This window comes from Eublepharis macularius, chromosome 1 (assembly GCF_028583425.1).
Source record: "Eublepharis macularius isolate TG4126 chromosome 1, MPM_Emac_v1.0, whole genome shotgun sequence".
In the NCBI taxonomy this organism is placed as follows: Eukaryota; Metazoa; Chordata; class Lepidosauria; order Squamata; family Eublepharidae; genus Eublepharis; species Eublepharis macularius.
The window spans coordinates 18,904,639-18,930,945 of NC_072790.1; the positions used below are offsets into that span (position 1 = coordinate 18,904,639).

At 42.6% G+C, this 26,307-nt stretch overlaps 1 protein-coding gene across 1 annotated transcript; it reads right to left on the reverse strand.

The window, feature by feature from the left end:
* Positions 1-3,763: 3,763 nt before the first annotated feature.
* On the reverse strand, positions 3,764-19,340 carry MDH1 (malate dehydrogenase 1). Its single transcript, XM_054990851.1, has 9 exons — positions 19,210-19,340; positions 11,877-11,975; positions 11,252-11,348; positions 9,687-9,862; positions 8,233-8,355; positions 7,908-8,084; positions 6,409-6,522; positions 6,067-6,156; positions 3,764-4,573 (listed from the first exon to the last, which is right to left on the reverse strand). Exons 1-9 carry the CDS (start codon positions 19,210-19,212, stop codon positions 4,448-4,450), a joined length of 1,005 nt encoding a protein of 334 aa, XP_054846826.1. The 5' UTR covers positions 19,213-19,340; the 3' UTR covers positions 3,764-4,447.
* Positions 19,341-26,307: the final 6,967 nt, after the last annotated feature.

Sequence of the window (26,307 nt, forward strand, 5' to 3'; positions counted from 1 at the left end):
TTTTGCTAAATGTATTAATGAACCTATCTGTAGTAACAGTGAATACGATAGTAAATTGTATTAAAGGTCAGGCACTTTGGATCTATATTTCATTTTGGGCAGCAGTCACAGACAGGGTCAGATTATTTGACAAATACCCCTGCTTTACTTCAATATTTAATTCATGTTATTGTACAAAACACCAGCCTGGCTGGTCCTCGACATCTGTGTGTACCAGTCTCTTATAGGAACCAATCATAATGGAAGTTAAGGTACCTGGAGCAGGTGACCTTTTCCAGCCATGGACACCAGCCATGGATTGATGCGGTCTTTACAGGACTTGGGGCTAAATTAAAAACTTTCCACTTCTAGATATTTCAGCATATTAAATAGGGATAGGATGGGGGAGGTTGCTGCTTTATTCAATCTTGTGGCTTAGTTTTTATGTAATCTAGTGATTTCAATGAAAATTTGATAAAATTTAATGAAAATTGTTTCAGTTGAATTATTATAAATCACATTTAGCACATTATGTGGAAAGATGTTTTGAGAAATACCCTAAATGCATTTCATTGCAGATTACACCAAGGTTTAACAGTAAAGAGTCCAGTAGTACCTTTCAGACTAACCAACTTTTTTTTTTTTTATAATTTTTTTTTATTTTTCATAACTACAAAACACTACACCAGACTATCACAAGGAAAGGGGAGATGGAAGGGACAAAGGGGGGTGGAAAAAGAAAAAGGGGGGGGAATGAACTACAAACACTAAACACTACACTTCAATGTTTCCCTTCATACTGTCATAATACAAAAATAGCTCCATAGAATAATGATGGAGTGGTTAATCATACAGAAAATAAACATTTCAAATTCTGATTAAACTTTCCTCCCCCTTCTAGGTCCCGGACGCAATTCTCTCTGTGCAACTGCTGTTGCGATGCTCTCCTCCTCCTCCCCCCCCTCCGGCTCCTCCTTTTCTTCGTTCTTGGTGCAGCAGAGTTCTGGGTTTTTATTCTCAAAATCCTTTAGTTGATCTTCTGATAATATCTTATAGGCCTGATCTTTATATCTGAACCATATTCCTTCCGGGAATAACCATTTGTACTTTATTCCATGGTCCCTCAGAAGAGCTGCAAACTTTTTATATTTAAAACGCCGTTTCCGGACTAGAAATGGAACGTCCTTCAAAATCTTAACTTTCAAACCCATAAAGTCCAAATCCGCATTGTATGAGTTATATAGGATGGTGTCCCGAATCTTTTTAGTTGAAAAGTCAATAATGATCTCACGAGGCAACTGTCGCTTTGTTGCATATTTTGAAGAAGCCCGACGGACCTCCAAAATGGCGCTTTTAACCTCTTCTTTAGTCGTCCTCGCGGGTGTTGCCAGTAGTTCCGAGACCAAATCCCACAGATCCTCATTTTCCTCCTCTTTCACGTTTTGGAGACGCAAAATTGTCTGCGTTCGTTCCACCTGTAGCCCGATCAGCTGGTTCTCCACCAACTTCAGCTCCTTTTTTGTAGCCTTCACAAGTGACGCACTTTCCAGAGCAGACTTTTCTGCCCCCCCCCCGCTGCTGCCTTAATGGTTTTCACCTCGCTTTCAATTAAGCCCACCCTTTGATCAGTTTCGTTCAGCTTGTCAACAAAGGGTTTTATGGCTTCCACCACCGCCCTGCGCACCAACTCTTCGAGCGACTCCCCTTTCTGCAAGGTAGCCGAGATTGACTTACCGAGAGCGGGACTTTGCTTCTTTGCTGCCATTTGGGGGGGGGGGGCGCCAACAAAATTCTGGAACTCCACGAAGGGGAAGAGCGAGTCTTCTTCAGATCAACCTCTCCTTCACAAACGCTTGTAGAACAGAAGGGATTCGCTTGTTTACAGGCTTCCGCCTGTTTCTTTTACTTGCCGTTTCTCGTTGCCCGGCGGCACTCGAGGCGCCGCGCACATCTGCCGGCCTCCATAGGGACAAACGGGCAATTCCCCCCCCGCATTGATTTCGGGGAGTTCTTCCCGCCGCGTCCCGGACCCTGGCTCCCTCCCTGGGAGTCCTGGGGGCTAATCCTTGCGGATCAGCTGCCCGGTCAGGGTGCCCGGTCGTTTCCTCCCGGACCAGCCGAGAGGAGCGTCCGGCATGGCTGAGAAAACGAAACCGAATCCAGACTAACCAACTTTATTGTAGCATGAGCTTTCGAGAACCACAGCTCTCTTCGTCAGATGCATCTTGAAATCTCAGGCTACAATAAAGTTTTATTTATTTAATAAATAATTCGATTTGTATTCTGCCCTCCCCGCATCAGCAGGCTCAGGGCGGATTCCAATTAACACAATAATATAAAATACATTTGCTAAATGTATTAATGAACCTATCTGCAGTAACAGTGAATGCCACAGAATGTCTACAGTATGAAAGGACTCTGCCGTGTGATGGAGGGGGTTGGTTAGTCTTAAAGGTGCTACTGGACTTTTACTATTTTGCAACTACAGACTAACACGGCTAACTCCTCTGCATCTATGACCAAGGTTGAAGTATCTCTTCCACTTTTTGATCTTGAACCAATTTCCTCACAAATGTGTATCTGAAAAGCTTTCAAGATTGGTCTGCACCTGTCTTCTCTCCAGCACAGGGAAATCCATCTTATCATGGAACATCCAAACTGTGAATGGTAGTAACAAGCAAAATTAAATGCTCCTCCCATCTAAGACAACAGTGATCCTGTATGGCATTTACTTCATTTATAATGCACCAGTCTCTGCAAAGGTGACTTATATAATTCTCCTCTCCATTATTTTATCCTCTTAACAAGTATGTGAAGCATTTTCATATAAGTGTGTGTGACTGGCCCAAGGTCACCCTGCCAACTTCCATGAGGACTCGAATCTGGTTCTCCCAGAGCCTAATCCAACACTCCAGCCACCACATTGGTAAAAGTGGCATGGAGGACAACTGAATATCAAGCAACCAAAGACCAGCCTCCCCCCACCCTTCCACAAATGTGCAGTAAAGGAAACTACATCTTCTGGGAACCATTTAAATGAGGTCCCAATTTGCTCTCTGCCTTAAGAGTCACCAGCATCAATGGCAGGGTCAAAAACCATCTTCTACCTGCCTGGTACAAGAGCAACAATTTTTCTAATTTAAGCGACTGATGCTCTTCCCATAGAAGGGAATGGCTAAGTTATCCTTACTCCAATTGCAAGTGAACAGTCTGCAATCATGGTTATTGTTCAGGCTGAAGGAGGGAGACAACAAAACTGCCTCCTACAGGGCTTGGACACTGGGGTATTTGATGGGTGTCAGAGCACGGTGTTCATAGAATCATAGAGTTGGAAGGGGCCATACAGGGGCCATCTAGTCCGACCCCCTGCCCAGTGCAGGATCAGCCTAAAGTGTTGCCAAGGTATGCTTCATAATGGAGACAGGAGACCTTCCCAAATGACACCTTCATCTACACAACTCCTCCCGATTATAAAATCGGAGGATGCTGAGCACCCAGGATTCCTGTTCCAGGACATCCAGTTAGAGATGAGAAAATACTTATCAGCATAAACCACTGGGTTTTTTTCTTACTGTCACCATGACATCCAGGTAAATACTTAATCACAATCTATTTAGGAATGTTTAGGAGGTGGTATTTATTTCCCCTATATAGTTACAAGTCTTCAAGCCACCCAATTACATTGTTTATTGAACTGTCTTTGAAATTGACTTACTAACTCATACTGTGTAATCCGCCTTGAGTCTCAGATAGCAAGGCAGACTATAAATAACATAAAAAGAAATAAATGTGTCCAGTATTGCTTTATTTCATAATTTCATGTAATCGGGTTTTCTGGTGAGGATATTTATTTTATATATATTACTGAAAGCATATGAAGGAAGTTAATGGAATAACAACACAGGAAGAAAAAAAAGATGAACGTTTACTCAACATTTAATGTCATTTCTAGCAAGACTTCCTGATGGCCAATGCGTATACATTCATCATATTCCAGACTGCATTTCCAACTTCAGTTTTAATAGCAGAAGAAAATCCATGCCCCATTTTTCTTTTGCAGAAAGTCCACTGGTACATACAATTTTTTGATTAACAGAGTGTTAGAGCCTATCCTATGCCTTTTAGTTTTGTGCGGATGGCTTTGGTATAACTCACACTGAACGACTGCTAACCTTTCAGCTGCAGCGGCAAAGAAGTCTTATGGAACTAATGTAACACCAGAAGCAAAAGGTACTAAGTGGAGATGGTTGGTCAACTCTGAAAATGTTTTATTTATAAGAACTGCTTGTGCAATCATCTCATTACTAACAGCACTTGATAATAGGCACAAATAGCCTTTTATAATGAATGGAACAGACACAAGAAAAACAGCTGGCTGACACAGTAATAGCAGTGGATGCTGGATTCAGAGACGACTTTTAGACTCCTCCATACTTGGGTCGCCTCCCACGTCCTGGTGAGCACCTAGTCATGCGCTGGACAAATACTCCACAGCCATTTCCTTTTCCTCTGTTAACTCCTTAGCAGTCAAATCCATCTTCTCACGAGAGAAATCATTGATAGGAAGGCCTTCAACAAACTTCCATGTTTTATTCTATTTGAGAATATGATTAGTAAGATCATATTAAACACTGTGATGCCAGACAGCATAGGTATGCAATTTGAGGTTTTCACTAAACTCCCAACGCTGAAGTAAGACTAGACTTGCAGATAGACTCAAAGTGCTTCAACTCTAATTATTTAGGGGAGGGGCCTTAGTTCAGTGGAAAACCCTCTGCTTTGTGTGGAGAAGGTCCCGGGTTCAGTCCCCGGCACCTCCAATTAGAAAAGGCCCTGGAGAGCTACTGCCAGTCTGAGCAGACTGCACTGCCTCTGACGGGCCAAAGGCCTGATTCAGTGTAAGGCAACCTCATGTCTTCAACAGCCATTCCCTCTTCAGCTGGGATCCTGAGAACTCTTTACTCCTTCACTAAAGCAGAATTCCTCAGATTTGGGTGGGTGGGGGGGTCTGAGCATAAAAATTAAACTAGTATAAAACCAGTGCAAGCATAATATAAACTACCAACCAAGCCTGTTGTATAAACAACAGGTTCTAGAGAACCTGGTGCTCTGGCTGCATGCTCAGCCCTCCACACCGAAGCTCCCGCTGCCCCTGCTGCCACTCGGGCCAGCATCTGCAGCTCAGAGGGTGACAGCGTGGTGCAGCCAGCTGTTCCCTCAGTTGCTGCCACCCTCGGGGTGGCCTGCGCCATCCCTGGCACAGTGTGGGCCAGCAGTTGAGGCCCTGGAGGCACCAGTGCAGCTCTGCTGGCTGCTCTGGTGGTGGCCTGTTCTCGGGTGTCTTTCCCCTGCGCCCCGGCTGAGTCCGTAGGTGCAGACACCGTCTCTGGGCTCTTCTGGCCAGGTAAGTCCATTGCCAATGACTTACTTCTTATCCCCGCGGAGTGCGCCTGCACAGGGATGAAAAGTGAGTTGCCGGTAACACAGTTTACCTTTTATATCTTAAGATGACCAGACAGCACACTATCTTTTCCACTTATGAAAGGGGAGGGGAAATTTCTGCTGATTCCCTACTCCTGCTGCGGACACCCACTTCCCTCACTCGCGCTGTTCTGGGGGCAGGGGGCCCGCCAACCTCTGAAAGCAGGGATCGCCGGAGGGAGAGGAGGGAGCTGGGGAATTCTCTTCCACAAGCTATACTGAACTCATATTGCACAGGACCCAAGCCCTAATGTCTGGAGTTCCCAGAAGTGTATCCAAGACCTTGTTTTAGAAAATAGTAATAAAAACTGCTTGTGTCACTGCTGTTGAAATTTTAATAATGCTCTATTGTTTGTTGGGGGTGGTTCATTGTAACCTGCTAGTGAGAACTGACCCTTAGGAATTCAGCCTACAGTTTGGTAGATTTATAGGCTATGAATGATAGGGTGTAAAAACAGGAAGAGTTCAAATTATAAGTATTTCCTTAAATAGGAAGATACTAGATGCTTCCCATGACCAGTATTTAAAAAACTACAACAGTGAATCTGAACTTAAAATAGAACCATATTCACTTAATGGGTGTTTCAGAGATCCTGTATTGCATACCTTTATTACCACAGGAAAGGAGTAGATCAGATCCTCAGGGACGCCGTATGAATTTCCATCAGAAATGACACCCATAGACACAAATTCACCCTTTAAAGGGAAGAGAGTAGCTCATTGTGAGAATTTATACACAGACATTCCAGAAAGGAGATTCTGCTTCTTGTTATATTTAAGTGTGTTCTAGTACATCAACAGAAGATCAAGTTCTTCTTATCACATTTGTATCCCTCTCTTCTGCCAAGGAGTTCATAAAAGTGTACATGGGCTTATCAGTTGATGATGCTCAGCATACAGAATAGCCACATCAAGGCCAACATCTTGCTAGTCCATAGCAACACTTACCTCTGGAGTGCCAAACCAGATGTCCCTCACATGATCACAGATGGCTTTGGCTGCTGACATGGCACTTGACAGCTTCCTGGCCTTAATAACAGCTGCACCCCGCTGTTGAACCGTCTGCAGTATTGACAGAAGGAAACTACTGAGATTATCTGAACCTAGTGCTGCAATTTCTACAAAGTCCACAGAAAAAGAGTGGTAGCTATCTTGTTATGCCAAACCCAGTGTTAGCCATGATGAACCCTAATCCCCCCAATTTAACTTGAGACATCTGACTGAGCTATACTGGATCTAGGTAAATGTAGCCAGAGATAACAGAGGGGAATCCAGCCAGCTTTTCTACTGATGAAAAGGGAAGAAGAGTCCCTTTTGATCACCCAGAAAGGTTATGCTGGGAATCAAGGGACCTGCCTGGGCAAAAGCCATACGAGACAGGGGCAGTACTGTGTGTGTGTTGGTGGGGGACTTGGGCAAGATTGAGCGGAAAAGCTCGTTGGATCCACCCAACCCATTATCAGCTAGGGTACATTATTGCTCGGTAGCAGAAACATCACGTTGACTACTTGCAAAATTTCCACATATCCATAAATCCTTGCCTTGGAGCTGTGGATTACTATTCTTGGCTTATCAGTTACCCTCTTCCCTCTCTCCCCCTGCCAAACAAATTCCTTCTCCTTTTATTCCGCAACACAAGACAACAAGCAAAAAGAGAACAGCTAGGATCCAGCTTTATCTTTCTGTCCAGTTTGAATGGGTAAGGATACAACAAGTGTCCCAATACGTAAATCAATGATGCTGACAAAACAACACTGCACGATCTCTCCAGGATCTCCTTTAAGAGCAGAAGACTAAAGCGAGCTTTGATTACCATAGCTAGAAAGAAGACTCAGAGGCAACTGGGGGAGACCTAATTGTTCTGCAAGATTTTATGAAATCTTTGTCTGGAGCAGTCTGCTGTGAGTCGTGGAAGAGCAGGTGCAGAAGCGAACAACATCAACCTTCTTTGTTTCATGACTGAAGACACAGGACAGGCTAATCCCTGCGTAGGGCTATTTGGCTTGCTCAAGTTTGAGGAGGTCCCATGGCACCCTTTCGTTTTTCCCCTCCTTTCCTTCTCCTCTTGCTTGTAGGCTGTGAGAGTTCAGTTTCTCCCTGAGTGGAAAGGTCATTCATTGGCCCTCTAGCACAGGAGTCCCCAACCTTTTTGAGCTTGTTGCCACCTTTCAAATTCTGACACTGGATTGGGTCCTCTGCTCTAGCAACACATCAGCATTTCAATAATGATCATTTTAGTAAAGAATTTCAGAAAGCGCTCAAACTGTTTTTCTCATATAAGTTGTCATGGACAAGATTCTCATGATGAAGGGATATAATACGAAGAACAACAGCCATGAGAGTAAGATAGCACTAAACACCTCTTGCTCTGCATCATTCACTATTTCTGTCATGCCGAAGCATTATGGGGCACGGGAGGGGTGGGAATGCCCAGAATGACGACTCACCGCAATGAAGTCTCTCTTAAGCCAGTTGTCATCTTTCACAGCTTCATAAACACCAATTTCTTTGCCTTTCACTTTGACCTTGGCATGGTTAACATCTGGATATTGAGTGGAAGAATGATTCCCCCAGATGATACAGTTCTTTACGTCGTTCGCAGTCACGCCCAGTTTCAGAGCAATCTAGACCAAATGATAGTAGGGAGAGAGAGAGAGAAGAAAGGTTGCTACTCTCAGCTTTGGTGCTTCCAAGACATCACTTTGAAGGACACAGTCCGTTCTTGATCACACAGAACGGATGCCCCCTGGTACCCAGAAGACCAACTTGTACCTGGGATTTAGCTCTGTTGTGGTCCAGACGAGTTAAACAACTGAAATTCTCTTTTGGTATGGATGGAGCAGACTTTGATGCCGTCAAGCAGTTGGTATTTGCTGGATTGCCTACCACAATAACCTGTGGAGGAGGACAGTAAGCTTATTTACCCTGTCTGTTGAATAATCAATCAACTAAACTTCTTTAATAGTATGCAAACTGCTTCAGTTAAAAAGGTAAATTGACCAAACCAGATTAGAGCTACCTATGTAGAGATAGTGAATAGAGATACTGTCATAAGTGAACTTAAAATAATCTATTAAGCAATGGTTATTAATAGGAAAGATGGTCTTTAGCATTTCGTATTCATGCCTATTAAAGGGACGCTCCGGAAACAAAGGAAAGTGTGCACACTGCCCTGGGCTGCTTGGAGAAAGGATGGAATAAACCTCTGCTAAACAAACAACAATTCAACTTACCTTGCTTCAGTGCTCTAGAAGCAAGACGACAAGACTGTTTTTTTTTTTTAATTAAAAATCAAGATTACAAGACTGGTTCATTTTTGTTTTTAAAAAGTTGTTAGAAAAAATGTGGTACATACACAGTGAAACAAGACTCCTTTCCTAAACTGAAACATTTCAAGATAATATATATTCCCAAGCTAATCAAAGTGCAACAATATCAGTGCTTAATAGTTTCAGGTGGGTAGCTGGGTGGGTCTGCATTAGATGAGCAAAGTTCGAGGCCAGTAGCACTTTTAAAGAACAACAAGATTCTTCAGGGCACAAGCTTTTGAAAGTCAATGCTCCTTTCATCTGATATAAGTAAGAGTAGAGATCCCTGAGCCCTCCTAACTGGAATATATAGGCTCAGGGATTTCTATTCCTACTTGTATCTGATGAAGATAGCTCGATTCTCAAAAGTTTATATCCTGGAAAATCTTGTTGGTCTTTGCTACTGATCTTGCTACTGAACTTGAACAGTGCTTAACAGTGTACAGAATAATTAAGTATTTCAATAAAAATGACATGAGAAAAACGGTTTATGTGGCTCAAACGTCTTTCTAATAGTATACCAACTTTGCTTTTGGTATCTGAAGAAGTGAGCTGCGGCTCACGAAAGCTCATACCCTGCCACTAATTTTGTTAGTCTTATAGGTTCTACTAAACTATTGTTCTTTTCCACTGCTTCAGACTAACACATGGCCACGCAACTTGAACTTTGCTGTGGTCATTCCTGACCTTTATACAGTACTATCAACATTCCAAGTGCTTCATGTAAAATTCTCATTAAGCTTTGCAAGAGGTCTATGAAAGGGGCTAGTATTATCACCTGCATCTTGCAAAACGGAATGGGGTGGCGGGTCGTGATGCTGAGAGAATATGGTTTGCATAAGGGCACTTCATGAGCTGATGGCTAATTGGAGAGTTATGAACCAGCAACTTCATGGGTTACACCCTAGATGCACTCACCTTAACAGTTTTTTTAGCATACTTGTCCAAAGCCGCACCTTGGGACTTAAAGATCTTCACGTTGGCCTTGAGTAAATCTTTCCGTTCCATGCCCTCTTTCCTTGGCATGGAGCCAACCAGAATGGCCACATCAAGGTTTTTAAATGCAACATCTTCTTTGTCTGTTACAATGACCTCTAAAAAGCAGAAACAAAGAGGGGATCATTCAACAATGGTATCTGAAAGATGAATTACAGCGACATTCCAAGGACAGATCTCAGAACAAATCCAGTTTAAGCACAGCTCTGATCAAAATTCAAGTCAGAAGTGTGGCAGTTCACATTTAAACAGTACATAATACTATTCATAGTGTTTTATTTTTCTTTGCTGAGGCAAATGTTTGTGTCTACGGAAAGCAGGACAGTACTTCAGTTGTATGAAAGCAAGTTAGCTTCCATTATTTGATCTTATCTAAATGGTGAAATACACTGGGGCATAAATACAGCAGGTTAACTCCAAAGAACCCCCATGTTCATGCAAAATAGTGGCTAGTACCACTCCACAAAGATTTAAGAATCAGTTTCACCTCTCTACACAGAGCCAGCAGAGAGAGCTCCTGAGAGGGTCTGTTAACTTCAGCTTTGCCTCCCCAAAGGCTGTGTCAATTTCGATTTAATTAACACTCTCAGGAGTGATCTCTGCCAGCTCTGTGTAGAGAGGTGAAAGCTCTGTCTTTTTGAACTACGCTTCCCGGCCAAGATTTCGTCTCCCTACACTTGAGCATCCTCGTGTAAGATGTCTCGTGTACAGAGACTCTAACAGTGCCACAGTAAGCAGGTCTACTTGAAATCTTATTCAGGTTTATTCAATGGGGATTACTTCCAAGAAACTGTTCTTAGGATTGCATTGTATGAGTTCAGTTCTATAGCAGTTTTTGGCTTCTGTTGTGCAAGAGTTAGTGCAAAGAAAATGACATATTTGCATTTAGTTTTACTTTTTTCACACCACGCTCTAGTGTGAAGCGTAGAACTGCCTTTCTATGTGTGGAACACTCTATCCGTAAGTGGAAAGGCACCACTGGATACAGCCCACTACCCCCTCTTCTTCTGACTTTCTTCAAGGCTACTGAAGTTGCAATTCAGCGGCTACTTTTTTGTTTTAGCGGAACTGAATGAGGAACACCACCAAAATCCATTGCAGCACACTCAAGTAACAGCTATTGAATAAACATGACCCACGTTTCTACATGCACTCATTGTTCCCTTTGCCAAAATGCATGAGCACATTGCTGAATAAACTCCTGTCAATACAGCCATGTCTTTCTACCACCTTTGTGGGCAGAATCTGCCACAGTCTGACTTAGGCGATGGGTCTGGCAGTTAGTTCCTTATGTGAGCCTGATAAGTCATCCATTTCCAGAGTGGTAGCATGACCCTCAACATATGCCTACAATACAGAACAACAATGCCAGCCAAGCAATAAAGTATCTTGCACCGTCCCAATAGACCTCCAGTCTAAACATCTGCAGACACACCATTTCTTTGCATTGAACCCAAAAGTTAGTGTTTGGTTTGTTAAGAGGTCACCTCTTAATAGTGGAAGAGCACAGTCTTGCAGCTCCATAAGTACACCATCCAACACAGTCATCATAGGAGTGATATCCAACAGTACAAGAACAAGAGGCTGTAAAAAAAAAAAGTAGGTTGTGCAAAAGTACTTAATTCCACAAATATCTACCATAACCAAGCAGATTAAACTCTTTTTGTCCTGTAATAAAAAAGACACTTACTTCATTTATAGTCCACCTTTTCCATATAGACCCAAGACAGATTACAACAATTGAAAAGCCAATAATACAGTAAGAATCATAAATACAGTAAGAATAATAAATACAATAAAAACTTTCTGGAAATTTTTCAGACATTAGAACTTATGCATCACCAGGGCCATGAGGCAAATGAACAAAACAAATATACAAACTGACAGATTTTTTTTTATTGTTCTGTACCAGAAACGCACTCAGCAAGGAACACTGAAGTGGAAACCACATTTCCCATAATGCAATATCCCTTTCCACTCTATGAAACCCAAGCTGAGCAGGAGTCAATGGTGCCTTATTCTTGTTTTGGAGATTTGATACCAGCTACAATGCTGACCTTTAGGCTCCTTATTATTATTCATGAGCATAATATTATGCCCTTTATCCTTTACCTGATCTTTGCCGAAAACATCACCCTTAGCAATGCTGTAGAGCAGAGAGTACGCAATCTGCCCGGCCGCTCCAGTCACCAGGACTCTAATTGGTTCAGACTGCAAGAAAAAAGGTATTTGCAGATATCAGTCTACTGCACCAGGCAAAACATCTCTCTTGTTCCAGACCTAGTAAACACTTACGGAGTTAGTACTGCACAATGAAGAGAATGATTAATGTGTCTTAGCCAGTTATTAGTCCCTGCTTTAGGAGTTCAGCTGCTGATTTCCAACAGAAAGCTTCAAAGCTAACAAGGCAGCCAGAAAATAATGGTTCAGTAATGAGATAGCTAGAACTTCTTTGACTGCTTCCATCCCATCTATAATTTTAAAGACCCTAACATCACAGACCTGTATACTACCAGCCAGAAGTTAGCTGGAGGAACTTCTACAAGCCTAAGATAGGAAAATACATATATTTTTAGGAAAATGTTGTAAGAAAGTATCTTTTTAATTAACTGAAGACCTTTCTACAATAATTCCCAAAAGACAAGTATAACCACCATTACAAATACAGTCTTCCTTAACAAAATATAAAATATGCAATATAAAGTACAAACTATAAAAAGGTACAGACTACAAACATTATAGGTTTTTAACACAGTTACAACTATTTTACCCACTATTCTATATCTATCTAAAAAGATGGTTCAGGAAAACACAGCTGAGGAAATGGGCATGTTTGTTGCTGTTAAAATGGAAGGTGCAATGCTTGGTGATTTCATAAAACGTAATTCAAGTTTCTCCTTCAGATAATCATTTAATAAGAACAAGGGGTAATAACCTTCTACAGTCTGGGATCTGAACTGAATAGCCATAGTACACGGGGAGATCAAAAGCAGAGTCTGTGATAGAAAATACAAAGAGTAATTTGGCATCCCTACTGTTAAAGGTCTAATTCTAGATAGAAAAGAAATACAGAGCTCCAGAAAGCCTGTGCATGTACGTACACGTACACACACACTTTTCAAAATTGGTCACTAAAGGCTTGCCTTTCTAAAAACCAGGTATTAGTTACGCTTGTTTTAAGAAGCGCAGCACAAAGGCATTTGAGTCAGTGGCCTAAAATTAAATACTAGCGAAACAACGTAGATCTTTCTTCAGGCTGTACTGCTGTTTCAAAACAAAAGAGATTAATTTCACTCACGCTACAGCAGTTAGGCTAAAAAAAATTGAACAAGAGAATTCAAAAAGGCTTAATTAAAAACAAGGTAAGGTTTTTTTTTTAAAGACTATCTGCTTGTTACTTTGTTCTTAACACACTACTTTCACTTAACTAGGTGCTGCTTCATAGGCTTTGCATTTTATATCACTCTGCATGGCAGATGTTTGAAGCCAGCATTAACTACCAGTCCCGTCACGATTTTCGTTCGAGTACGAGAGCAGCAGATGCAATTAACTGTCGCACCAAACAGGACTGGACTGAACCCGAAAAGCACAAGCAGAGATAAGTGCTGTGGAATTTTGCTGCTAAGGAATCTGGATTTGATGAGAGCAATTATAAGATTACGTACCATATTCAAGAAAGATTTAAGGAGGGAAGGTGTTAGAAATATACTTTTTTAAAACAAAGAATTTTAAAATGTTCATGAGGTGAAAAAAATCTTGTACCAAAACATAACATTTAAAATGATACTGCTAAAAACTGTAACTTTTGAAATAAGGCTTCGGGGTTTACTTCATACTAAAGAGGAGCAGCAAAAAGGACTCAAACACTGACCTTTCTGTGTAAAAATTTCATGAGGTAATTTTGTTATTGTAGTAACTCTTCCATGAACAGCTTAATCTGCGTTAATGAGCTTGGAGACTCCCCTTCCTTATAGTTTTGTGCCACATGAAGAAAAAGGAATTTGTGGCCTGCTGGCAAGGAAAGCTATAGAAGCTTTAGGCTGACCCTGCACTGGGCAGGGGGTTGGACTAGATGGTCTCTGTGGCCCCTTCCAACTCTATGATTCTATGAAGTTATTCAGCACTTGGAGGTGGGTGTGAAAGGTGCCAAAGCCTTCTAGTTTTAACTGGCCTGTTCCTGAGGTCACTCTGGTCGCAATACTAAGAACACTTTCCTAGGAGTAAGCCTGGTTGAATGAGACTTCTCTATAGATCTGCTCAGAATTGGCCCCTCTGTTTTTGAACCCTTGAGCTTTATAATTTGTCACTGGTTAGCTGTTTGCGTATATTAAACATTTGGTGATAATGTTCGGGTTTTAGTATGTTTGACACAAATCCACCTTGAGCTACCCTGGACATTTATTGGCTTAAATTAAAGGTACATTTGCTGCAAACTGGATTTAAGAAAATGTCCCTACACACAATTTGCAAACTAGTCTTTGCCAAGATATTTTACCCACTGATATTTAGTATAATGATTATGCTATGCTTGGTGAACTTTTTAGCCCAGGTGTTTTTGGTTTATCCAAAGATTAAATTATAAAAACTCTTTCTGGTACCATACCTTTTATAAAGGAATAACTTCTTTATGAAATTTTGAGAAAGGACTACAGATGAACACAACAGTTAATGTGTTTGTTCTTTTATGGTTTACAGTAGAAACAGTCACGCTGCACATTATAGCTATTATATTGATTTTAAACAGCAGGGGTGTTTTTTATTTATACCTTTGTTCCTTATCTTTTTCTGGTTTAGTTTGCCCTTAGTGAACAATGACAACAGCAAAATTAATGCATCCATGGACAAAGCCAGGGCTTTTACTTAGGGATGGGGTGGAGAATGACTTCTCAGGTATGCAAAAAGGACCTTTGAAAATAATCAAAAGAAAAAACCTTCAAAAACCAACCCAAGGAGAATTGAGAATCCACTAAAAGCAACAGAATGTAGAGAGCTGCTAAGGTCTAGTTCACATATGCAGGAAAATGAGATGGTAGAATAGTTTGTACCACATCAGACTGCAGATTTTAGATTCCAGTGCTGGATACTCCTTTCATAATTAAAAACACTCTATGAAGATGGGAACTAGCAGAGCAGGGACAGAGATTCTACCCTTTCACACTGCATGCTATGGTGCTTTTTAATCTTATCATATCACATTCTAAAGATGTGATTCTCTCCTCCCCCCCCCTCGTACTTTGAAGTGCCGAAGTCCATTCTGCTGTCTCAGGTCACCACGTTCTCTTGCATGTGTAAACCAAGCACAGGTGTCAGTCACAGGGAAAAAGGGGAAGGGTGACTCAGCCCGCTAAGAGAATCTTGGAGGGGGGATTCTGCAATTGGTGGAATAGGGTTTCTAAATAGCCCATCTATCCCCTTGTAATTACTTGCAGTACCCCAGCATGTACCCTGCTATTAGGAAACTTGATAGCCTAATGCTTGGCAGTAGAGTGGAACCACCAACAGACAAGACAGAAGTTTTTACATACTCAGGGTACTTCCCAAGTAGGCAGGGAAATATTGGGTTTTTATATAAGAGCCAGTTTTGTGCAGTGGTTCGAGTGCTGGACTGAGAAAACCACGTTTGAATCCCCCCTCTGCCATGGAAGCTCGCTGGGTGATCTTGGGCCAGTCACACTCTCGGCCTAGTCTACCTCACAAGGTTGTCGTGAGAATAAAATGGAGGAAAGGAGAATGAGGTAAGCCACTTTGGGTCCCCGTGGGAGAGAAAGGTAGGGTATAAAAGAAGTCAATGAATGAATGAAAATATAAAGGAACAGATGAGGATTGAGCAAGTTCGTTGCTATCCAGGAGCCACAAAATATTGAGGGTACTTGTTTTTGAGGGGACAAAAAAAGGACAAAGAAGAGGGGAATTGGCAAGGAAGGGGGACGTGGAAGGAAAGATTTATCTGGATCAGCAAGAAAGCACTTAATACCTTTCATGGTGTTAAAGCCAGCATGGTATAGCTGTCAGAGTGCTGGACTAGGATCTGGCAGACCCAGGTTTGAATCCTTACTCCACTATGGGTACTTGGTGGGTGACCTTGGGCCCGTCAAACTTTCTCAATCTAACCTACCTCATAGGGCTGCTATGAGGTTAAAACTGAGAAGAGCAGAATGATGTAAAGCCACTTTGGGCTTCCACGTTGGAGAAAGGTGGGATATTAATTAAGGAAATAAACAAGTACTGAGAACACGGTTGTCAACCTCCAAGTAAGTTAAACTCCAAGAATTACAACTGATCTCCAGGCTACAGTTCCCCTGAAGAAAATGGATGCTTTGGAGGGTGAATTCTACGGCATTACACCTTACTGTGCTGCGTTCCCTTCTCAAACCCTGCCTTCCCAGGCTCTACTCCCAAACCTCCAGGAATTTCCTAACCTGGAGTTGGCACTCCTGAAAAATGGTTTGGCCTCTAAAACTAATTTAGAGATTTCAGTTAGTATAGCATGCACCAGCTTGTTCATGTATGGGGAGGAAACCAGCCTCCAGGAAAGCACAGTTTTCCATTACCACATGCCTGCAAAAATATATATTAGATCTAACCTTTTCTTGCTAATAGCTGCATAGTCAAAATCTAGACACACAAGTAAAAACAGAAATTGCTATGATTCTATAGGCTGGGATGGAAGAAACGATCAGAGCTATACAGGCTTCCAGATTAGATCTCAGCAATGAGGGTGATCTGCTTAAAGAAAATACAGCAGGAGTTTTTAGGCACTAAAACTGGGGCATATAACATATAGAAAAATGTTGTGACATTTAAGTTAGAACTTCAAGAGACAGTCTAATACTCAGGGATATAAGAAGCAGCAGGAATATTAAGATTTGGCATATTTGCTGGGTCTGATGGCGCAAGAGTACTTTTTTGCTCAGCAGAGATGCACAAGTGTTAGCAAACCAGTTCTAGTTGGAACAGCACAAGGCAGTTCTCTCAACACTGGGATCAGTATGCCTCAGCTAACAGCTGTTGCACTGGGACAGAAGCTCACAAGAAAAGCCTTTAAATTACTGTAAAGCCTTTAAATTACTGTAAAGCACTGATATAAACTGCTGGCCAGAATGAACCTTTTTTGTGAAACCAGAACGAGCTGTTTCTGCTCCAGAAACAGTAGCACAACAGAAGAGCTGGAACCAATAGGCTGTTGAAAAACCACTGTTTTCTATGATTACCAGACAGGAAAAGCAATGACAGGTGTTAACAAAATGCCAGTGAAAGCAAGAGTTTCTTGTCGGCTGTTGATTACAGCTGTTTCCCCTTAATCTCGATCCATTTAATCTCCATCCTGATGATGTCAAACTACAAGGCATATTTCACACAGTTAGCCCAGAAATAGTACACAGGATGCATTTTAGATTGCACAAGATAATGCCATTTATTCCTGGAGTGAAGGCCAAACATTCAATTTGGGCCATGCCAGATAACAGTCCTGCTTGTTACCTAACAGAATTTTGTGCCGCAGCTACAGATCATGAGAGAAGTGTGTGTGTGTGTGTGTGTGTCTTCATCTCATGTCAGACATCCCTGCCCTCTTCTCTCCGAGGAAAAAAGAAGCTATGTGGCAACATACTTCTAACAAGAGAAGAATTAGCAAATAATCCAGAAGTGCTACGTCACGACCACCAGCAAGCACCACTGGCCAATGTGCAGACTGTGATTTAAGTAAAACCGTTCATTTGGCAAACAGCAAGCTCCTGAAACCAGCAAGAATCTGGTTTGCCTCTGCCTGAAGAGCACCTTGGGGGAAAAAATCACGAGACATCCCAGCAATGCCTTCCTGATTATTTGGAGGCAGCTGCTGCAAGCTGAAAGAGGGCAAATAGAGGACTGTGATTGGACTGCTTGGCTGGCAGCTCTTCTGGCACTGTGTCCTTGCAAAGGGACATCTCTCACACCTTCATTATCAACAATCACCAGCGATCACCAGTTTTAAACTCCCCCCTTTGCGGCTGACTTGCAGTTTTCTTTTCTTTCCCCTCTGCTTCCACCCAGAGACGTCAAGCTGCTCTGTGAAAGAAGCAGGTGTCTAGACCTTCCTCCGACCCTGCCTATGGACTAATAAGGGAACTCAGAACTCTCTCCAGTCTCCCATCCCTGATTCAGAGCCTCAGAGTTGTGTTTTCCATCACCCCAAAGGTTCTCTTCTAGTCAGCTCTAAGAGCCCAACTTCTCTCCCCAGCTTTTCATTCACTACCTGCTGTAAGCACTTTTGCATTCTCTTCTCAGGCCTGGTTGAAACAGGCAGGATTTTGATTGGGTACAGCAGATTGTAGGTGGTGGGTTCCAATGTTGAACCCTTGTCTGTAAAAAACACTCCACAAAAACAGAGAAACAGCACAGGGATTTTATTTGCAGGGATTTTTTTTTTAAACAGGGGAGAACATTCCAGAACACAATCCTCCACCTATAGTCAATTTTACCATTTCACCACCTCATTACTATCTCAATCCCAGGAGTGCATAAATCAGGCTTTGGACAAGAGCTGCCCTGATTCACCTGAGGCCGCTTCGGCTTTTGACTCCAAAGAACTCTTATGAGCCCTTAGCAGGGCAAGTGGAGCTCTGTGTTCTCAGTGCAGCAGGCCAGGGGTCCCCAACATTTTGGGGCCTGTGGGTACTTGGAATTCTGACACAGAGTGGTGGCAGCAACCACACAATGGAAAATCAGAAGCCCTGCAGGTCAAGAACCCCACTCGCTTTCTTAAAACTCTTGGTAAGCACCAAGTAAGGTGTCCATGGGCACCATGGCACCCATGGAAACCACCCCAGCAGTAGGCCTTACACTTCCTTCCCCCAAGAAGAAAGAAAAATGCCCACAGGAATCACACCTGCTGGAAGAATTTCCACCCCTTTTCTCTCTCTATTCTTGCTTCTCTCACACTATTCTTGCATCCTCCCATTTCTTGGGGTGTTTATGGTTGTGTGTGTGTGAGAGAGAGAGAACAATTCAAACATACAATACAAAACAAACACACCAGATTTTTTTTTTCTGGCTCTCGTTCTTGTTCAGATACCATTATCACTTACTCCACAACTGATGGTCCAGGATCTCACTTTTGTGTTGCAAAGGAGGGCGTGGTGGAGAGTTCAGAGGCATGGGTTCAAATCCCCATCCCATTGCGCAGTTTACTGGATGACCTTCAGCCAGTCACCCTCTCTCAACCTGCTGTACCTCACAGGGGTGTTGTGAGGATTAAAGGAGGATGAGAACCATCCGGACATATGGAAAAAATATGATTCACAGATAATTCCTCGCCGCCACCTCCCAACAAAATAACTAAACTACGTTTATCTGCCTAATATATTTTAATATATTTTAGTCAATTAATGCATTTTAATGCATCTCCTTGCATAAAGCATTCCGAGCCCCCTTCTTGCCCTCCTCGCCCCCCTGCAGTTTCACTGACCATGGTGCTAACAGGAGAAAAGACGACTGCTGCTCCTCGAGGTCACCTCTAAACACAGTCACAGCTCCGGCAACGAAAGGGAGACAGAGCACCGCCGGGAAGGTAATCAGAAAGGGGCGGGCAAAGACGCTCAGGCCCTCGTCTCAGTTCTCCCCCAGGTCATTGTAGTCCTTGCCTATCTATCTCGCGCTAGGAAAAGCGCAACGTCGGCGCTAGGGAACTCCAACTCCCAGCATGCATCGAAAAAGGCCTCCCTCCCGGCGCAAACGACAAATTTGACGGGCAAGAGTCATTCAGATTTGCGCATGCTCCTATTGTGGGAAAGGGGAGGGGGAATGTACAAACGGTTTGAGCTTTGATGTGAGTCGCACACTTCTCTGCGGAGCATATGCGAGAGCGGCTAGCGCATGCGCACAAAGGAACTGGCCTCAAGTAGATCTGCAATCCCCCCACCAAATCAGTCAGCAGGCCTGCTTTCCTTTCAGGACGAACACAGGCTGCCTTGGGGGGTGGGGGAAGGAACCAAGGCCTCCCTCTACAAAAAGAAACGAAGTTATGAGCCGCCCCTTTAAGGGTCTCCAGCCGTTACCGCTCTCCGCGCAGGCGCAACTGGACCTGAGGCTCAGTGGGCGGAGCTAGTTCCGCTCCCCCCCTCCCCAGGTGCCCAACCGGCCGCTTTGCTGGTTGCCAAGCGACGAGAGGATAAACTGCCGCGCGCGCGACTGACAGGAAGAACGGCCGCTTGAGGACTCGCCGCTGACGACGAGCTTTGGCGGGCTCCGCTCCGAACGGTGAGAGCTCCGGGCGAGGGGGAGGCGGGAGGCCTGAGGGGGGCCTGCACGTCGCGCCGGATCGACTCCCGTTTCTCTCATCTTCGGTTTGTCTCCCTGCCTTCCTTTGGCTTTCCGTGCGGTCCGCTTGGAGTATATTTGCGTGTGGGGTGTGTGTCAGTGGGGCTCCCTGGTGAGGGAACGTCTTGAGGCGTGGAAGAGTTTTTTCTTAGTCTTTAAAGTGCCCCAGACTCCTGTTTATTTTTTGCTACTGTGGACTTAAGAGTACCGTCCCAAGCACACGTACTGATTTTTTGTGTGTGCATTTTTGCATTCTGTTTTTGGAATAGGTTATGACAACGTGTTAAGTTACATTGTGTCCTGGGCGTATATCTCTTACTCTGTGTTAAATTATCAGAGACCTCTGTGTCTATCCCTGGAGTTTTAGTCAGCTTTATTGTTATTGTTATTACATACTTTGTAAACTGCTCTTAGTGGGTGTTAAGTTGCCCTGAAGGTCGGTATATACATCACATGTTGTTGTTTTTTCTAATCTGCTCTCCCCATGAATGGGCTCAGAGCAGAATACAACATATATAAAATACTACATAAACGTATTAATTTAAAGCCGGATTTAAAACATCACAAAATATATAATACAGTTTCTAAAAGACAGCAGCACACATATTGCACAACCCAAACAGCAATCTGTGGGGTCTGGATGGCCAGCTATTAGATTCTGCAATGTTCTTTTGATTTGTCCAAAGGAAAAGGAATTCTCATAGCTATTGGGTCATGTTTGGAAAATTCTCAAAAATCTCCTCATTTTCAATAACATGAGGGGAATAGTATTTTGGTTAAATGATACCACCAGTCTCCAGGTGTTACTTATACAAAGTAGACTTTCTACTTCCACTAGATCAATATCTAAAGGTTCAACTTGGAGCAATGAGATATTGATTTCAGTGGGCTTGCACTGGACCAACTGCATAGGATTGCAGTGTAACTGGGTTACCCTTCTGAAATACAGACATTTGACTTTTTTTAAAAAAAATCTCTCTTCAAAAACGTTGCTAAAGCAAATTATTGGTAAACAGCATGAGGACTGTGCTGTCAGGAGCGAAAGAAGCTCCATTCCTAGAGTTTTCTTTTGCCACAGTTGGATCCCAAAGTGGCTGGCTGACTGGAATTTTTTAACAAAAATCTACAAATGACTTCAGGGTTCAATATAATATAATTCAATATAAATATTCCTCAGGAAGGGTCTCGTGGGTGTGTTGGCTTCAAGGCTGGAAGGAGGAGGCATTTTGCTGCTTTTTGCTCTCCCTTCTTTAGGACAATTAATGCAAGTGGGTTTAAAATAACAAAAGTGGATATGAAGTGATCGACTTACATTTGAGAGCGTATTAGTTTCTAATGGAGGGGAACAAAGAAAAACTTTGATGTGTCTTATGCATCAGTCTTTCATAGGTTATTTCATGGAAATAAGCTTATTTGATTTCAGCTGGATTTATTCCTTGCAAGCCTTGGAAATAAAATAATAGCTTTGCTTTTAATATACAACCTTTATGACTGTGATGTGAGCGTTTCTAACTGTTAGAATGTTTAGCTGAGAAGTCTGGGTTGTAAAATATTTGATAATTTAACAGTGTCTTTTGAAACAGCACATAAGCCCTGCAGGCAGAGTTTGACAATCTAGCAGGCTTGGAAATACTGCCCTTTTCAGCCTCTCTGAAATGCAGATGTTTGTGGGCTTTTTCTGATTATGTTTATTAACCTGCTGTACAACAGCAGTAAATATAAAAAAGATGCATTAAACATAGAGAACCATACCGTAATAGTTTTAGGTGGGTTGCTGTGTCGGTCTGCAGTAGAACAGCAGGATTTGAATCCAGTGGCACCTTAGAGACCAACAAGATTTTCAGGGTATAAACTTTTGAAAGACAGAGCTCCCTTTTTCAGATGCCTGACTTTCAAAAGCTCACACTCTGGAAATCTTGTTGGTCTCTAAGGTGCCACTGGACTCAAATCCTGCCGTACGTTAATAGTTAACTTTCATAGCATTTTATCAAGAGTCTGCATCACTGAGATCCATAAAGAGAAGGGATACAACTTCAAGGTCAAAATAAAACATGTTTTGGTCAGTAAATCAAATGAACTAAGTTCAGATGGCTCATTTGTTTGGGTGTCTTAATCATCTAGATTAACCTACTTTAGAGGATTTTTGTGAGGATAACATGGAGGGGAGGAGAATGATGTAAGTTGCTCTGCGTCCTCATTGGGGAGGCAAGAAGGGTATAATTGAAGTAAATAAAAAATTATGAGCAGAACCCAATGCCTGCCCATTGCCTTCACCTGGCAGGAATCAGAAGTGGAGGAGGTGACAATGCCCACCCCCTATCTTCACTCTGGGATCAGGAGCAGAGCAGGAGGCAATTCCCACCCTCAAATCAGGAGCGGAGCAGGTGGCAATGCCCACCCCCCACCTTCATCCAGCAGGGATCAGGAGCGGAGCATGAGACAATGCCCACAACCTGCCTTCACCCAGTCGGGATCAGATGTGGAGCAGGTGGCAATGCCCACCCCCTTCAATCAGCCGGGATCAGGCACGGAGCAGGTGGCAATCCCCGCCCCCCTTTACTCAGTCGGGATCAAGCACAGAGCAAGTTGCAATGCCTACCCCCCTTCACCTGGTAGGGATCAGGAGCAGAGCAGGAGGCAATACCCGCTCCCCGCCTTCACCCGGCAGGGATCAGGCTCAGAGCAGGTGGCAATGCCTGCCCCCCTGCCTTCACCCAGCCAGGATCAAGCACAGAGGAGGATGCAATGCCCGCTTTTCCCTCTCCCCTTTCTAGAGCCCGTTGTATTTTTCCCCACAATGGGCTTTGTTGCTAGTTCTGTATAAAACAATATGTCCTAGATCTTTGGTAACCATTATGAGTTATTGATGGGAATTTATTGATATGCAATCTCCTGGCTGGAACTGCCTTGGAAGCTGTCAACATATATACAATGAAATCTCTTTTTTTAGGACTAGGTCAATGGTTTTTAAGTAAACATGTTTAGGATAAAGTTGCAAGTGGCTTCCCGAAACAACACTGCTCCTGTAACAGAACTGAGAATTGCTGGCACTGCAGGCAAACTCATGCTTTTGTAGGCACCTTTAAGACAAAGGGTATGTTAAACATGCTAAGTAATTCTCATTGAACTTGGTGGGGCCAAGTAAATCTGTTTAGGATTGTGTTACATAACCACCTCATACTTAGTATTACCAGCCAAGTTTACTGCTCTGCAACCCTCTACATACTGAAGTGCAAGTTCTATTGAGTTCAGTGAAACTTTCATCCAAGTTGCTTCCAACTTGCTAGATGCACAGGATCGGGTTGTTAGGAAAAATGGGCAGAACTGCCCATTTTCATTGCCTGGAAAAGTCAGTATATTGTTTCCATGGTGTCTGGAGGTTTAAAGTAATTAAAAGTTATTGCTATGTATACAGTTGAGAACTGATGGGGGTCATGGTGAAGAGTGTTACACTGCAGCTGGGAAGAACTGAGTTTATATTCCCCATTCTGCCAGGAAGCTTTCTGGGTAACATCAGGCCAGTCATACGTAAAATTGCAGGGGAGAGTGCGATGTATGCTTTCCTGAGTTCCTTGGAGGAATGGTGGAATTAACAATAAACACTTTTAAATATGTGTATAGTGCTTACAAAGTGAACATTCTCCATAGAAGCAAGTGGGTTTGAATTTTTAAAAAAATGGAAATTATTCCAGGCTTCAGTTACAGCTTTTTCTTTGTCTTCCTGTGCCTCATTTGAACTGTGTCTCTGTGAACTTGCATATTTTGTCCTTGAAACTGAACAACTTTAAATGAGTTATTCTACTTTACTGTGAAGTTACTTTTAAAAATTGCCTTTGAGAAATTGGAAAGAATAGCAGAAATCTGTAGATATCTCCATGATGCTTTAGTTTCGTGACTTTGTCCTGCGTAATTCCTTGGAATTTGCATCATGAATTTTCATTAGGTGCAAAGGGTTTGGTGATAATAGAAGCTACACTAAATTGGCAAGCTTAATATTCTTTGAGGAGATACTGGAAAGAGGCCAATACGAGGATAGAGGCAGGGAAAATATATTTTTAGAAAGCTAGTTGGTGAGAACTTCCTGTGCAAATTCATTTTACCAGCCGGTTAACACAATTGTATGGTCAAGCCTCGAGGCAGATTTCTCAGCTTCTTCTCTAATATGAGCTGTTGTGAATACAGGAATAAAGTACTTTATCCCTCTGTTTCTGAAGAGTGTGGTGTATACATTATGTGATGCTTTTAAAATATTGCATATGTATAGAGATACAGGTGTATAAGTGAATTTATTAGTCCCCAATGGGTTCAATAATACCTGCTTCAAAAAAAACATATGAAGGATTGTAACCTTAGTTACATAAGGGTTCATTTGCAAAATGATTTCTCTTTTTCAGTTCATTTTGATATGTAGCAGTCCAACTAAAACAATAATGGAAGCTAAAAAGTAATTGGGCCACAAAAATGGGAAGCACAAATACTGGATGGGGGATACACTTCTGGGCAGTAGTATATGTGAAAGGGATCTTGGGGTAAGAGTGGACTGTAAACTAAATATGAGCAGTCAGTGTGATGCGGTGGCAAAAAAGGCTAATTCAATCTTGGGTTGTATCAAAGGGGCCATAGCGTCGAAATCACAGGAGATGATAGCCCCTCTCTATACTGCCTTGGTCAGGCCGCACCTGGAGTATTGTGTACAGTTCTGGAGGCCTCACTTCAAAAAGGATGTGGACAAAATCAAGAGGGTGCAGAGGAGAGCGACGAGGATGATCAGGGGTCTGGAGACTGAGCCCTACGAGGAAAGGCTGAGGGCCTTGGGAATGTTTAGTTTGGAGAAGAGGAGATTGAGGGGGGGCATGATTACTCTCTTTAAATATTTGAAAGGCTGTCATTTGGAGGAGGGCAAGGAGCTGTTCCAGTTGGCAGCAGAGGGTAGGACGCGAAGCAATGGTCTAAAACTACATGCACAAAGGTACCGACTGGATATTAGGAAAAACTTTTTCACGGTCAGAGTAGTTCAAAGGTGGAATCAACTGACTAGGGAGGTGGTGAACTCCCCCTCACTGGCAGTTTTCAAGAAGAGGCTGGATGAATATTTGTCAGAGATGCTTTAGGCTGATCCTGCACTGGGCAGGGGGTTGGACTAGATGGTCTGTATGGCCCCTTCCAACTCTATGATTCTATGAATTGCCCTGTTTGTAGTTTTGATAGAACTTTGTGATTTCAGCAACTATTTTTTTAAAGCCAGTCACTGTGACTTCTGTTGAAAGCTAGTAGGGTAATGTTAAATGGTTCTTGCATTTTCCCACCTATCTAGAAGAGATTAGAATTGACCTATAGAGTAGCCCTCCTAACATTGGAAAAGTTTCACACACACCAGTTAAACCTGTGAATTTAAATCTGCAGGGGATGTTTGAATTCATAGTTCCAACTAGAAGTTAATTCTGCTGAAGTTGGAAACAACAGGATGCAAAACCACAGAGCCAGTTTTTAGATACCTGCGTCAAGATTTTTGTATGCTCAGCACTATTCAAGTAATCTTTAACTCAAATTGCAGGAAATACTTGAAATTCCATTCTAACAATATCCAACAGAGAATATTAAAGCAATATTAAGTTTCACATACCTGAAGAAAAATGCTCTTACAGCGTCTTAGGTACTTGGCATTTTACTAGAATCCACAGAATTATAGACTAATATTTCATTTGATTCAGTCTAAAATGAGAGCCCAATTTTAATTCTATCTCCAAAAGTGTCGCATACTGCAGGGAAAAATAATACATTTGAATATTGTATTTTAATGTCTAAACTTTGGTATCTTCTCTTGTAATGCTAATACTATAGAATTTTCTAAACTTTTAAAAAAAGAGCTCCATGCAACATCCTAATAGAAATTTTATGGTGAGGTTATATGGAATAGAATGGATGGGTTGCTATCGAATCCCTTTGGTACTAGTGAAGTAAAACAATATGGTTATGTCGTGAATCTGTGCTAGCATGATGCCAATGGGGTTTTGGGTACGGTGCTGCTTCTAAAAATACCTTATACTGTAAGATGGGCGAAGAGCCCCGTGGCGCAGAGTGGTAAGCTGCAGTACTGCAGCCCAGGCTCTGCTCATGATCTGAGTTTGATCCTGGCGGAAGCTGGGTTCAGACACTGGCTCAAGGTTGACTCAGCCTTCCATCCTTCTGAGGTCCTGGGGGTAAAATGTAGATGACTGGGGAAGGCAATGGCAAACCACCCTGTAAC